Source organism: Mus caroli, unplaced genomic scaffold (assembly GCF_978045245.1).
Source record: "Mus caroli unplaced genomic scaffold, Mus_caroli_1 scaffold_4, whole genome shotgun sequence".
Classification (NCBI taxonomy): domain Eukaryota; kingdom Metazoa; phylum Chordata; class Mammalia; order Rodentia; family Muridae; genus Mus; species Mus caroli.
In genome coordinates this window covers 112562122-112575596 of record NW_028227259.1, presented here as the reverse complement: position 1 = coordinate 112575596, position 13475 = coordinate 112562122, and the positions used below count along the sequence as shown (strand labels likewise).

At 37.1% G+C, this 13475-nt stretch overlaps 1 protein-coding gene across 1 annotated transcript in view; it reads right to left on the bottom strand.

The window, feature by feature from the left end:
* Nucleotides 1-13475, bottom strand: part of Ccdc18 (coiled-coil domain containing 18) — a 105451-nt gene that overhangs the window by 29063 nt on the left and 62913 nt on the right. Inside the window, exons 18-23 of the mRNA XM_085836987.1 lie at nucleotides 12280-12447; nucleotides 10491-10633; nucleotides 8196-8359; nucleotides 6330-6543; nucleotides 3032-3131; nucleotides 2275-2391 (exon numbers count right to left, since the gene is read on the bottom strand). Of these exons, the coding sequence (XP_085693113.1) occupies nucleotides 2275-2391; nucleotides 3032-3131; nucleotides 6330-6543; nucleotides 8196-8359; nucleotides 10491-10633; nucleotides 12280-12447 (906 nt within the window). The remainder of the gene's footprint in view (nucleotides 1-2274; nucleotides 2392-3031; nucleotides 3132-6329; nucleotides 6544-8195; nucleotides 8360-10490; nucleotides 10634-12279; nucleotides 12448-13475) is intronic.

Here is a 13475-nt window from a genome sequence, read left to right as displayed (position 1 = left end):
AATAATAATTTTTAAAAAGGGCAAAAATCATGTAGAGTAAGCTCTGAAGTTAAAAAGTGAGCAAAGATAGAAATAAAACTAAGCTAAATGAAGGAAAGGAAGAGGAACAGGGAGAAAAGAAAAAAGCTTTTTTTTTTTTTTTTTTTTGATCTTCTCAAGACAGGGTTTCTCTGTGTAGCCCTGGCTGTCCTGGAACTCACTTTGTAGACCAGGCTGGCCTTGAACTCAGAAATCTGCCTGCTTCTGCCTCCCAAGTGCTGGGATTAAAGGCGTGAGCCACCACCGCCCAGCTGAAAAAAAGCTATCTTAAAAGGAAAAAATAGTAGAAACCGAATGAGAAGAGCAAGAGATAAAAATTCTAATCATATAGCAAAAATGTAAACAAAATTAGATTAGAGGATACTCTAATGTGAAAATCAAAACTGCATGAGCTGTTTTTTTTTTTTTTACAATAAGATAAACATAATGTTAAAAGTATAATTTAAGAAGGGGGGGGTGCGGGCGTGGTGGCGCACGCCTTTAGTCCCAGCACTCCGGAGGCAGAGGCAGGCGGATTTCTGAGTTCAAGGCCAGCCTGGTCTACAGAGTGAGTTCCAGAATAGCCAGGGCTATACAGAGAAACCCTGTCTCGAAAAACAAAAAAACGAAAAAAAGAAAGAAAGGGGAGGGAACACAGGCACAGAAAAGGGAGGTGTAGAAAAGCTGTTTTATGCTTTTAGAGCCTCGGCCTGTCTTGGACTCACTCTGTAGACCTGGCTAATCTTGAATTTACAGAGATCCACCTGCCCCTTGCCTCCCAAGTGCTGTGATCAAAGGCGTGCACCACCACACCCAGGCCAGAAAAGCATTTTTAGTTAAATAAAATACAAGTATTGGAATAGTTTCCTTTTGGTCCTTTGGTATTGAAGTCTACCAGGTGGGAAGTTAGTCAGTTCAAGTTTCAATCTCTTATTTTTGTACTATTGAAGCTGATTCTTGGGACCAGGGGTCAGTTATACAATAAGGCTTCATTTATTCTATGGATTTCCTCTTTTTATATACCAAAAATCACTTCTGGCTCCATTTAGTTTCACAGCTTGTAGACCAGGCAGGTTCACAGACTCCAAAGACTTCCCTCTTTGTAGTGGAATGGCTACTACTTTTTCTGAAAGCGTTTGACTAATCCAAGTTTCAAACCCTGCTCAACACTAAATACCCCCAGGAGGAAGGATTCTCTGGAAATTGTGAGTGCACCCATGGGACCTGAACTTCAGGTCCTACTAGTAGAAAAACATGGCAAAAATGCAGTCCCTAGACTTAGAGCCAACTGCTAACTGCAGGCATGGAGCTATCACTCTCTTCAGTTACCCTAAGTGTTGAAGTCTGCACCTCACTACAGAAAGCAGGAAAAAAAGTACTCAGAGTCCAAGCCTCGAGCCACCTAAGCTTCTCAGCATCCCCATGTCTTAGCCTCTTCCCGTTCATGTTACCTAAGGCAGCTGTTTCCACCTAGAGGCTAGCTTGTTCCTTGTTTTCAGGCCCAGAGTACCTCAGTTCAAATGATAGCCCTCCTCTACAGATGGCATCTAGCCATAGCTGTTTCTTTCCAGGGCCGACTTGTCACAGTCAGGAATCAAATACTCCAACTGCATTTAAAGATTATAAGAATAGTGGGCTACAACCACCATTCTCTTTTTTATTGGCATCTCTTGGCTTATTTTGTGAACAAGCCTCTGATAGTTCTTCCCATCTGTAACTGTTTCAATTACTATTTATACATCAAGTACAGTAAACAAATGTAAAACACAACTTATAATTTTAAAGGTAAAATATATATAAGATAAAAAAATATAGAGAACACAAAGTTTCTTTCCCACATGATTTTTTTAGACAACTAGGTTCTATAAATATTTTTAAATCCTCCCAGAAATATTTTATAACTATTCAAACATACACATAGTGTGATAAGTCTATTAGATACATTGATATAAGAAATTACAATCAAAATAACATTGAGGAGAAAGCAAGTATTAAGTAGAATGTATAAGATGAATAAAAGTATGTAATGTTTCCATCACGTGCATTCTATAAACACACCACAGCCATGCATACTAGCCACGCACAGCTAGAAACTCGTGAGGAGAGACGGGAGGATCCCTCACACAGGAATTCAGGGCCAACGTGGGTAGCACAGCAACATGCATCACCATAAACAACAAAAACACTGCATGTGGTGTATGTGGACATAGTATTAGTTTTTAAACAATATAAAATACAAAATTTTAAAATAATTACCTGTTTGTTGCATTCTTTAAGTTCTAGTTCTGATTTTTCCAAGGTACCCTCTAATTTGATTATTTTTTGCTCCATTTCTCCTCTGTGTTCACGAATAGTCATATCCAAATGTGTAACCTAAGTACAAAAGTAGTATCAAGCTGGTTGCTCAATTTTATTGTAATACAAACACTTGTGTGGTTAGAATATACATTCACTACAGAAATCAATAAGTGATAAGTTTATTCCAAATGAAGTATTTTTCAAGTAGGGACTTGAATTTCCATATGTTACATATATGCTATAGAAACTTAAGATGTAAAGTAAAATAAAAGGATTCAGGTGTCAATTTATATTAGAATAAAAACTGCTAAATAATGCCTCATTCCTCCAACATTTAGCTCACAATAATGTGTTCCATCCCATGTTCTTTTGATATACAATAAATAATATAAAGGGCTGCAGGTGAACCCTTACTCTCAAAAGGTACTGGCTGAGCTGAGTTGTAGTTTAATCATAAAGAATTTACCTCCCTATGTAATTTCCAGAAAGACAAAAAAGTCTTTCAGCCAAGCATCTATAGTCCCATCATTTGGAATCTGAGGCAAGAGTATAAACTCATGGCCAAACAGGTCAAACAGCAATTTGTCTAAAAATAAAAAAAAGTTGTATTTCTAATCTTACATATTTATATCCAGAAAAAAATGGCAATTTTTAAAACCCTTCATGATTATCCCATAGTAGAAAATTTGTACAAATATAATTAGGGAAAAACAACCTGAGCTGCTCTTTGCTTTAGCTCCCAATTTCTCTCCTTAAGTGCCTGATCCATTTCAATAAGTTCTTGTTTTTTGTCTTCAATCTCCATCTTACATTCTCTAAAGTTTGTCAAAAGAAAAAGGTCAAAGTAGATAATATGAAACTATAACTTCTTTATTGTTATTGTTTCCCATAATTAAAAGCAAAAGAACGCGTGTAGTTAATTCCGATTGAAAGTATTTAAACCAAAGGAATGATGTATAAAGAAAATGCCTGACAACGAAAGTTAACTCACACAGAGATGGGTTCCCTGGAACAATTTGGCTGGTTTACTAAGGGTTAGGGCTATGGAGGTTTTATCTTAACATATAAAGTACAGAGAAACTGAGGAAGACAGCAACATCACTCTCTGACCACACAGACCATGTGCTCTCACTATATAGGATAATACATACATACACATCTCACACACACACACACACACACACACACACACACACACACACACACACCCCTCAAAACAAAACAGAGCAAGAACAGTATGAAATGAGGCCAGGAAAACAGAAACCTGATCATACAGGGTTGGTATTCTAGAGGCCTGGAGTTTTAAAAAACTGCAGTCTGTGGTTAAACACATAAAATATTATCCTTTTGGACAATTTAAGGTGCATAATTCAACTGAATTAATTACATTTACCGTGTTATGTAGCATCACCATTATCTGTTTCCAATACTGTTTTACACAGGTAAATCCCATATCCTTCAGGGATTATTTTTCTGTTATCCCTTCCCTTAGTTCCTGGCAAGTACCAACCTTTGCTATTAGACTTATCAGTTCCAGAAACTGTTCATATAAACAAAATTATGCCCCAAGTGCTTGGCTTCTCTGACTTAGCATGATGTTTTTACGGTTCATCTACTTTGTAGCCTGGGTTATCACTATTTTATTGCTTTTCTGGCTAAACAATACCCCTTGCATGGATACACCATATTTTCTTTACCCATTCGTCAATGGTGACATATTACCACATTTTTGGCTATTGTAGAGAGGTGCTATAAACACTGGTGTATAATTCTTGTTCAAAGGACCATTCTCAATGCTTTTAGATATATGACCAGGAAAATTATTAATTTCTTGCTAAGTTATCAAGAAATTACAATTATTTCCCACAGTGGCTATCATTACTTTGTTTTTCTAACAGCAATAAATGGGAATTTTATTTCTCTACATACTTCCTAATACTTGGTATTTTCTGGTTTTTGTTTTTGGGGTTTTTTTTGTTTTGTTTTGTTTGTTTGGTAAGAACAAATCTATTTAGTAATGAAGTTGTATCTTCATGTTTCATGTCCAAAGGAATTAAGATTTTACTGGGGATGCTTTAGGAAGCCATTAAAAATCAACATGATCTACATTTATAATCAGAAACATAAATTCTATGGAAAATGGATTAGTAATAAAATAAGAACATATAAGGAGTCCATTAGGAAGGCCTAGCTAAACACTATGAAAGAAACAATAACGGTCTGTGCATAGTGGTAATATAAAGTCAATGAATTTTATAATATATTTTAGAAATCAGGTTGACTAGATCTGCTAATAAACTGGATAAAAAAAAGAATAGGATTGGACGCCAGAAAATCAAATAACCCTATTAAAAATGGGGTACAGAGCTAAACAAAGAATTCTCAACTGAGGAATACCGAATGGCTGAGAAGCACCTGAAAAAATGTTCAGCATCCTTAGTCATCAGGGAAATGCAAATCAAAATAACCCTGAGATTCCATCTCACACCAGTCAGAATGGCTAAGATCAAAAATTCAGGTGACAGCAGATGCTGGCAAGGATGTGGAGAAAGAGGATCACTCCTCCATTGCTGGTGGGATTGCAAGCTTGTACAACCACTCTGGAAATCAGTCTGGTGGTTCCTCAGAAAATTGGACATAGTACTACCGGAGGATCCAGCAATACCTCTCCTGGGCATATATCCAGAAGATGTTCCAACTTGTAATAAGGACACATGCTCCACTATGTTCATAGCAGCCTTATTTAAAATAGCCAGAAGTTGGAAAGAACCCAGATGTCCCTCAACAGAGAAATGGATACAGAAAATGTGGTACATTTACACAATGGAGTACTACTCAGCTATTAAAAAGAATGAATTTATGAAATTCCTAGGCAAATGGATGTATCTGGAGGGTATCATCCTGAGTGAGGTAACCAGTCACAAAAGAACACACATGATATGCACTCACTAATAAATGGATATTAGCCCAGAAACTTAGAATATCCAAGATACAATTTGCAAAACACATGAAACTCAAGAAGAAGGAAAACTAGCCGGGCGTGGTGGCGCACGCCATTGATCCCAGCACTTGGGAGGCAGAGGCAGGTGGATTTCTGAGTTTGAGGCCAGCCTGGTCTACAGAGTGAGTTCCAGGACAGCCTTGTGATACAGAGAAACCCTGTCTCAAAAAAAAAAAAAAAAAAAAAAAGAAGGAAAACCAAAAATATCCATGGAAGCAGTTACAAAGACAAAGTTCAGAGCTGAGATTGAAGGAAGGACCATCCAGAGACTGCCCCACCTGGTGATCCATCCCATATTCAACTACCAAACCCAGACACTATTGCATATGCCAGAAAGATTTTGCTGACAGGACCCTGATATAGCTGTCGTTTGTGAGGCTATGCCAGTGCCTGGCAAATACAGAAGTTGATGCTCAGTCATCTATTGGATGGAACACAGGGCCCCTAACGAAGGAGCTAGAGAAAGTACCCAAGGAGCTAAAGATGTCTACAACCCTATTGGAGGAACAACAATATGAACTAACCAGTACCCCCCCCCCCCCCAGAGCTGTGTCTCTAGTTGCATATGTAGCAGAGGATGGCCTAGTCGGCCATCAGTGGAAGGAGAGGCCCTTGGTATTGTGAAGATTATATGCCCCAGTACAGGGGAATGCCAGGGCCAGGAAACAGAGGTGGGTGGGATGGGGAGCAGGGCGGGGGAAGGGTGTAGGGGGCTTTGGGGATAGCATTTGAAATGTAAATGAAGAAAATATCTAATAAAAAAATGAATGGAAAAAAATAATCAGAGAAATATGTATAATTGTGGTATCTTTTCTTCTTCTTCTTCTTCTTCTTTTTTTCTGTTTTTCAAGACAGGGTTTTTCTGTGTAACCTTGGCTGTCCTGGAACCCACTCTGTAAACCAGGCTGGCCTCGAACTCAGAAATCCACCTGCCTCTGTCTCCCAAGAGCTGGGATTAAAGGCATGTGCCACCACTGCCCGACATGGTATCTTTTCTTATTATTTGACTCACCTCAGTTCAGCAGTGAGATCCTTTATTGTAGTGTATTTTTCCTCTAATGATAACTGAGCCTTTTGTAGTACATCTCTCAATTCCTGTAGTTGTCTTAAGGTACTTTTCAATTCTCCATGAGCATTCTGTAATTCGTTTTCGAGAGCTTCCCGTTTCTGCGTGGTTTCTGTTAGTTCAGTTTCTGTGTGGTGTTGTAACCTTTCTAATTCCTTCACTATTAAGAAGATAAAATCATTAAAAAATATATGTAAGCATTTTTATTAAGAACTTATAAGTAAGTATAATTAATAATATTCAGGGGGCAGGGCAGATGTTTCAGTTATTAAATCAGTTGTTTGATCATAAGGACCCAAGTTTACTTACCAAACATACATACATAAGACTGTATTTGTAACCCTATTAAGTACTGGTGTAGACAGACAGATTGCTGGAGTTCATTGCCCTGCCAATTAGTTAGAAACCCTGTCTTAAAAAATAAGATGAACAGCAGTCCAGGAATATACTCAACTTCAAACTCTGTCCTCCACATGCACATAGACCAAAATGCACATAATCACATGAGCATGTAAATAAACCATACACATATGTATGCATCCACACACAAGAATATTCAACCTGTGGGCTAGAATCTACGAAACTCTCAGTTTGAAGAATACTTCCCAACACTCACAAGGGCCTGGACGTACTCTCCAGTACTGATAAACTGGACATGTTGGTACCTGTATATTAATTAACCTTAGCACTAGAGAGGTGGGAAGCAGGAGGATCAGAAGTTCATTGTTCTTCACTACATATATAGTTCTGTATAGTTCTGGTGCCAGCCTGGGATTCATGAGACTCTAAAAAGACAAAAAACAAAACAAAACAAAACAAAACACCCAATCTGATAACCTTATAAATAAGGATATCTACTTTTATTTATCTAGAAGAGGCAAAATACTGAACACTGTCCCTTGTAGCCCCATTACAACTGTTCATTTTGTTCCACTTAAATATGTCTTAGTCAGTCTTCTATTACTATTAAGAGACACCTAGACTAAGGCAACTTTTGTTTTTTTGAGACAGGGTTTCTCTGTGTAGCCCTGGCTGTCCTGGAATTCACTCTATAAACCAGGATGGCCCCGAACTCGGAAATCTGCCTGCCTCTGCCTCCCAAGTGCTAGGATTAAAGGCGTGCACCACCACTGCCCTGCAAGGCAACTCTTAAAGAAACATTTGGGTTGAAGAGATGATGGCTCAGCAGTTGAGAGTACTGGCTGCTCTGTCAGAGGTTCAATTCCCAGCACTCATATGGTGGCTCACAACTGTCTGCAACTCCAGTTCCAGGTGACCTGTCACTCTCACACAGACATGCATTCGGTCAAAACATTAATGCACATAAAACAAAAAGAAATATTTTTCTTAGAGAAAAAGAAAGAAAATATTTCTTTCATTGAGGGCTTGCTTACACTTTTAAAAGTTTAGTCCACTGTCACTGTGGTAGGGACTATGATGGCATGCAAGCAGAAAATGGAGTAGCAACTGAGACCTACATCCTGATCCAAAAATGACAGGAGAAGAAAGCTAAACTGGACCTGGCTTGGGCTTTTGAAACTTTAAAGCCCACCCCTAGTACCATACTTCCCCAAACAAGGCCATACCTATGCCAATAAGGCCACAGCCCATAATCCTTCACAAGTAGTGCCACTCCCTGATGACAAAGGATTCAAATGTATAGGCCTAGAGAGGCCATTCTTATTCAAACCACCATATATAGATAGATAGATAGATAGATAGATAGATAGATAGATAGATAGATAGATATAGATACACACACACACACACAAGTATTGTATTTAAGTTAAATTCAGCTAACTAGTTGATTACCTGAATTTGTTGTCTTTTCTAGTTCTGTTCTTGTTTGATCTAAAACCATATCTAACTGAGAAAGCTGCATGGATTTATTTTCCCCATCTCGCTTCAAATGAATTATTTCTTTTTCCATTTTAGACAGCTCCTCTTTGTACTGATCCATCTCAAGTTTGGCTTGCCTAATTAAAAAACCAAAGAATAGAACATGTAATTTGGCAACTTTAAACCAAAAGACTTGTCTCTTACTTTAAGTATGTAAATTCTACTAGGATAAATATTAGCAAAATCTCCACTCAGATTTTTAAGTCATCTATTATACTTTTAAAATTTTCAGTCTAACTACACCTAACTTTATAAAATTTTGTAAAGATTGAGAACATGCAAGGATAAGCACGTGACAGTTCCATTATTTGAAAGATTAATGAAGAGGCTAAATAAATTATCATAAAGACTATATTAAAGACTTATTATCAAAATGTCTTTTAAAAGACTTTTAGTTTTAAAAGTGATTAGAAATTCTTAGATTGGTCAGCATAAGCCAAAGAGAAGGCTAACAGAGTGATTTTAGTGACTAACTTGATTTTAGGTCAGTAAAGAAAAGTAATAGCTACAATCTCAGTTCAAGCAGAGGAGAGAGATGAGGAACAAAGTTTGTAAGTTTGAAGTAGCCCAAACTACACACTAAGGCCCTGTCTCAAAGACAAAACAGAGGAAAGGAAGCAAAAAGAGAATCAGAGTAGGAATATATTAGAAATAATAGTAAATATTAGAAACAGTGAGCTCTAGGGTAAACTACGGGGATGTCTGAAGTATGATGGAAATATAATAATCAGAGAAGAAAGCTTTAAAAAAGAAAACTCCAGTCGGGTGGTGGTGGCGCACGCCTTTAATCCCAGCACTTGGAAGGCAGAGGCAGGTGAGTTCGAGGCCAGCTTGGTCTACAGAGTGAGTTCCAGGATAGACAGGGCGACACAGAGAAACCCTGTCTCAAAAAACAAAAAAAGAAAAAAGAAAACGCAAGTCATAACAGTAATCAGTTAAGTGAATACTGACGAACCAGAGCTGATATTGGAGAGAACAGTAAGTCAGATGGACATTATCTGATGACATTAGCTCAGAGTACAACTTTGACTCTCTGGTATAAGAACATGGGAAAAAGTTTCTTTAGTTTAGAAGCCTGCAAGAGAACTAATAATGTCCTCAGGGTAATGTCAGAGGTTTATTATAGTAAGAGAAAAGAAAAGGCAGAGAATATAGCAGATGTGTATGAGCTCCAAAAGGTACAACAAGAGTTTTCAGAAGTTGGCTGGGAAAGGAGAAAAGAGCAATGGGCCTGGGATTGGAAATGCAGCACTTCTTGTATTCTTGTATTTTGTATCCTTGTATTTCAAGGATAGCACTAGTGCTACAGAGTGAGCAGTCTTCATGGCCCCACAACTGTCACTAGTGGAAATGCTATATTAGTGGCTAGATACCTGTCAATAGGAAAGAAATCTTGAAGGAACAATAAGTCACTGGCACTGTTAAGAAGCCTGTATCTGCTCTACTCTAAGCCCAGGGCCCTATCTTAATACTTAATCCCTGTCAATGACAAAGGAAATCTGGGGACATAGGTTTTAGTTCCTGCATGTAAGTTCACATTTGATGGCTACTGGTATAAATGGGGGTAGAATTATGTCACTTTACTGAGATAATTTTGAATGCCTAGTCAAGGCTGAGAACCATTTTATTTATCCTACATACAATTAAGTAATCTGACTGGGTGGTGATGGTACATATCTCTGATCCCAGCACTTGGGAGGCAAAGGCAAGTGGATCTCTGAGTTCAAGGTCAGCCTGGTCCTCAGAATGAGTTAGAGGACAGCTAGAGCTACACAGAAAAACCCTGTCTTGAGAAACCAAATGAAACAAAACAACAACCACCACCACCACAAGAAAATACCCAATTAGGTCCTCTGAGAGATTCCACAGTGTGAGGAGAGCTTTGCCTGTTAGTAACTTTCAGTGTTATTTATAATCTAATACGGCAGTTACTGAGTGCCTGTAAACTATACTAAATGTTGTGGGGAACCCTAAAATAAGCTAAATAGGGTCCTTATTTTAAGAAAAGAAAGCAAAAATTGTAGTATGATAAAAAGAAAAGAAAAAAGGAAGGATATGAGGGAGATATAAGAAAATGCTACAGGAACTTAGGCTATGAAGAAGTTAATTCCTCAGAAAGAAATCTCGCTGCATATTATTAAATCTGAAACTCAAACTTACCAATACATAATTGAAAAGGCTAATAAAACTACTATATTCAAATTTTACCTGGCAGTACCAGTTAGCTCGATAATTTTTTGCCTTTTCAAATCCACTTCACGTATGGCTGTTTCATATTTCTCTTCCATTTTTCTCAACTTTTCTGTTGAACTTTCCCTTTGTTTCTGAAGCTCTTGTTCTTGCTTTGATACCTGTTAAGCATTTTTCAGTTAAGTGTTTAAATTTAATTACAAGCCAACACTATCCAGAAAAAACATACTTTATATGTAGTCTAATCTATCATTTAGTTTTAGATGTATTCTAAAACTCAAGGTAAGCTTTGGTGTGATGAAATGTAACTATAGCTCAAACAATTGGAAGGCTGAGGCTAGAAGAGTGCCTGAGTCCTGGAGCTCAAGGCCAATCTCAAAAATATAAAAAGACTCCATCTCAAAAATTTAGTAATAAAATTAAAATATAAATGAAGCTGCTTTGAAACAATAAGAACAAAACTAGCTTTTAAGATAAGTTACTCCTGTATCTCCCTACAGTAGCTGCACATCTGTACCAGTAAAATGAGTTAGAAGAACTGAACAGTCCAGGTGAGACCGTGCATGCCTGCTGCACATGAGAGGCCTGAATTCATTCCTTAGCACAAGTAAGAAAAGGGAAGGAATGTAAACACAGAGGAAGGGAAAGAAATACACAAAACATTAAACATTTTACTTTTCATTGTTTTTTAAAATAATTATTTAATAATTTATTTATGTGCATTGGTGTTTTGCCTGCATGTGTGTCTGTGTGAAGTTGTCAGAACCCTTGAAGCTTGACAGATGTGAGCAGCCAGGTGGGTGCTGGGAATTGAACCCAGGTCCTCTGGAAGAGCACCAGTGCTGTTAACTGCTAGGCCATCTCTCCACCCTATTTCCCCTTTTTTATTATCCCAATTTGAAAAGGTTTTTTTTCTTCTCATGTCAAAAAAGGGAGAGGGTGGCTGAGGATGAATTCAGAATATATATGTATTGCCAATATATTATTTCCTAATAATATATATTTAATTATATATATGACTAAAAACTATAATGTACTAAGAAGAAATCAGAAAATCTATATTTTTTATATATTTTATTTCTTATGAAAGAGAAAAAATGGAATATGTATGAAAGAGATTGAGACAAAGTTAATAATGAATTAAAAAAAAAAGATGCCGGGCGTGGTGACACATGCCTTTAATCCCAGCACTCGGGAGGCAGAGGCAGGTGGATTTCTGAGTTCGAGGCCAGCCTGGTCTACAAAGTGAGTTCCAGGACAGCCAGGGCTACACAGAGAAACCCTGTCTCGGAAAACCATTAAAAAAAAAAAAAAAGACAGAGAGAAAAGATTACTCTCTAGTATCAAATTATCTACAATTCTTTCAGTGAAATGATAACATCATTATTTAATTTAAACAAATCTTGGTTGTGGTCTTAAAAATTGAACCCAAAGCCTAATGTGTACTAGACAGGAACTGTACCACTGGTTATAATCCCGAGATCAAAACTTATTTGCGTAGCCCAGTAGCAGTTTTTTTGGGGGGGAAATGGATTCTTTTTTTTTTTTTCATACTACATGTGTTATTCAAAAAGGAGACTTCAGAAAACATAATAATTCAGATAGGTATTAACTTTAGATTCAAAAAAAAATTCAGTCAAGAAATTTACATTATAATAAAATTTTGTAGCATAAGAAATCTGACCTTGGTAGTAAGCGGTCTAGGTCTGACTACATAAGAAATTATGTTTACTAATCAAACATCTGCAAATGATTTTTAAATTTTATTTCATAAAAAATCAAACTATTTTTAGTTAAGAATATATACCTGTTTTTCAAGTTTACTCTGAGTATCTTCTAGCTCTCCATTTCTCATGGTCTCCTGCTGTAACATCTGCTGCTGCTGCTGGAGAGTGTGCTGTAGGATGGCATTTTGTTCACTCGTCTCTTCAAGATTATGAGTCTTTATCTTGAGCTCTTTCTGCAAACAATATACCTAGCAAAGATACACATTTCTTTTTACAATGAAATGTTTCAAATGAAAAACAACAAACATAAAAGGAGTCTTTCTTAACTGTCCCACTTTTCACACAGCAGCATAGTTGGTCATGGACAGAGAAGGGCAGGGTTCATAATTCTGACAGGGGAGATGAAGTAGACATGCTTATAGGGTTGGCTCTTGTTTGGTATGTTTCTGAAATGTTCCTATGCGATACACTGTTTTGGACAGCTAGGATACTGAAAAGGAAAGACATTTTCATACTATGGGCTGGTAAACTGTTCTTATGTGACCTTGTAGGAAGAGTATACACATCATGTCACATTTTAATGCTATAGGAAGAACGCTTTCTACAACCCATCTCAGAACGGGAAGGACAAGGGGAACCCTGGGTTAATCTACACTTCATTTGATGACCATTCCCCTTTACAGATATAAAACCAAAACCACTACATAATAAAATCAGGTGATATTTATAATACTAAATACTGTTAATATAATAGTTTATATAATATTATAGCAAATAAATGCAGAATATTCACATTCTAACACATAAAGGCATAACAATATCAACTATAAAATTTTAATGATTCACTTTAAATATTTAAGCTTTCAGTACATTGGTCTCCAAAATTTCTTTAAAAGATATCTTTAAGGTAGGTATGGTAGTCCACACCTAAAACTCCAACCCTTGGGAGGCTGAGGCAGAATTATGAATTAGAGACTAGCTAGAACTATATCAAAGCCTTCTCTGTCTCAGAAAAAAAAATACATGAGAAGAAGCAGAGGACAGAATTATACTTGACAGTGGACAACCTGGGAGGCAGTCCTCTTTCCTACCACGTGGATAGAGTGCAGATCATCATGGGGCTGGCAAAACTGGCTTTACCTGCTGAGCTATCTCTTCAGGATGTCAAAAAGGGTCTTTAATCTAGTAACTGCAAATTTTATCTCAATAAAGTTTAGTTGCTAAACCTGATTTAAAAAAAAATAGTATCTCACTACATAATCATGGATAGCTTAAA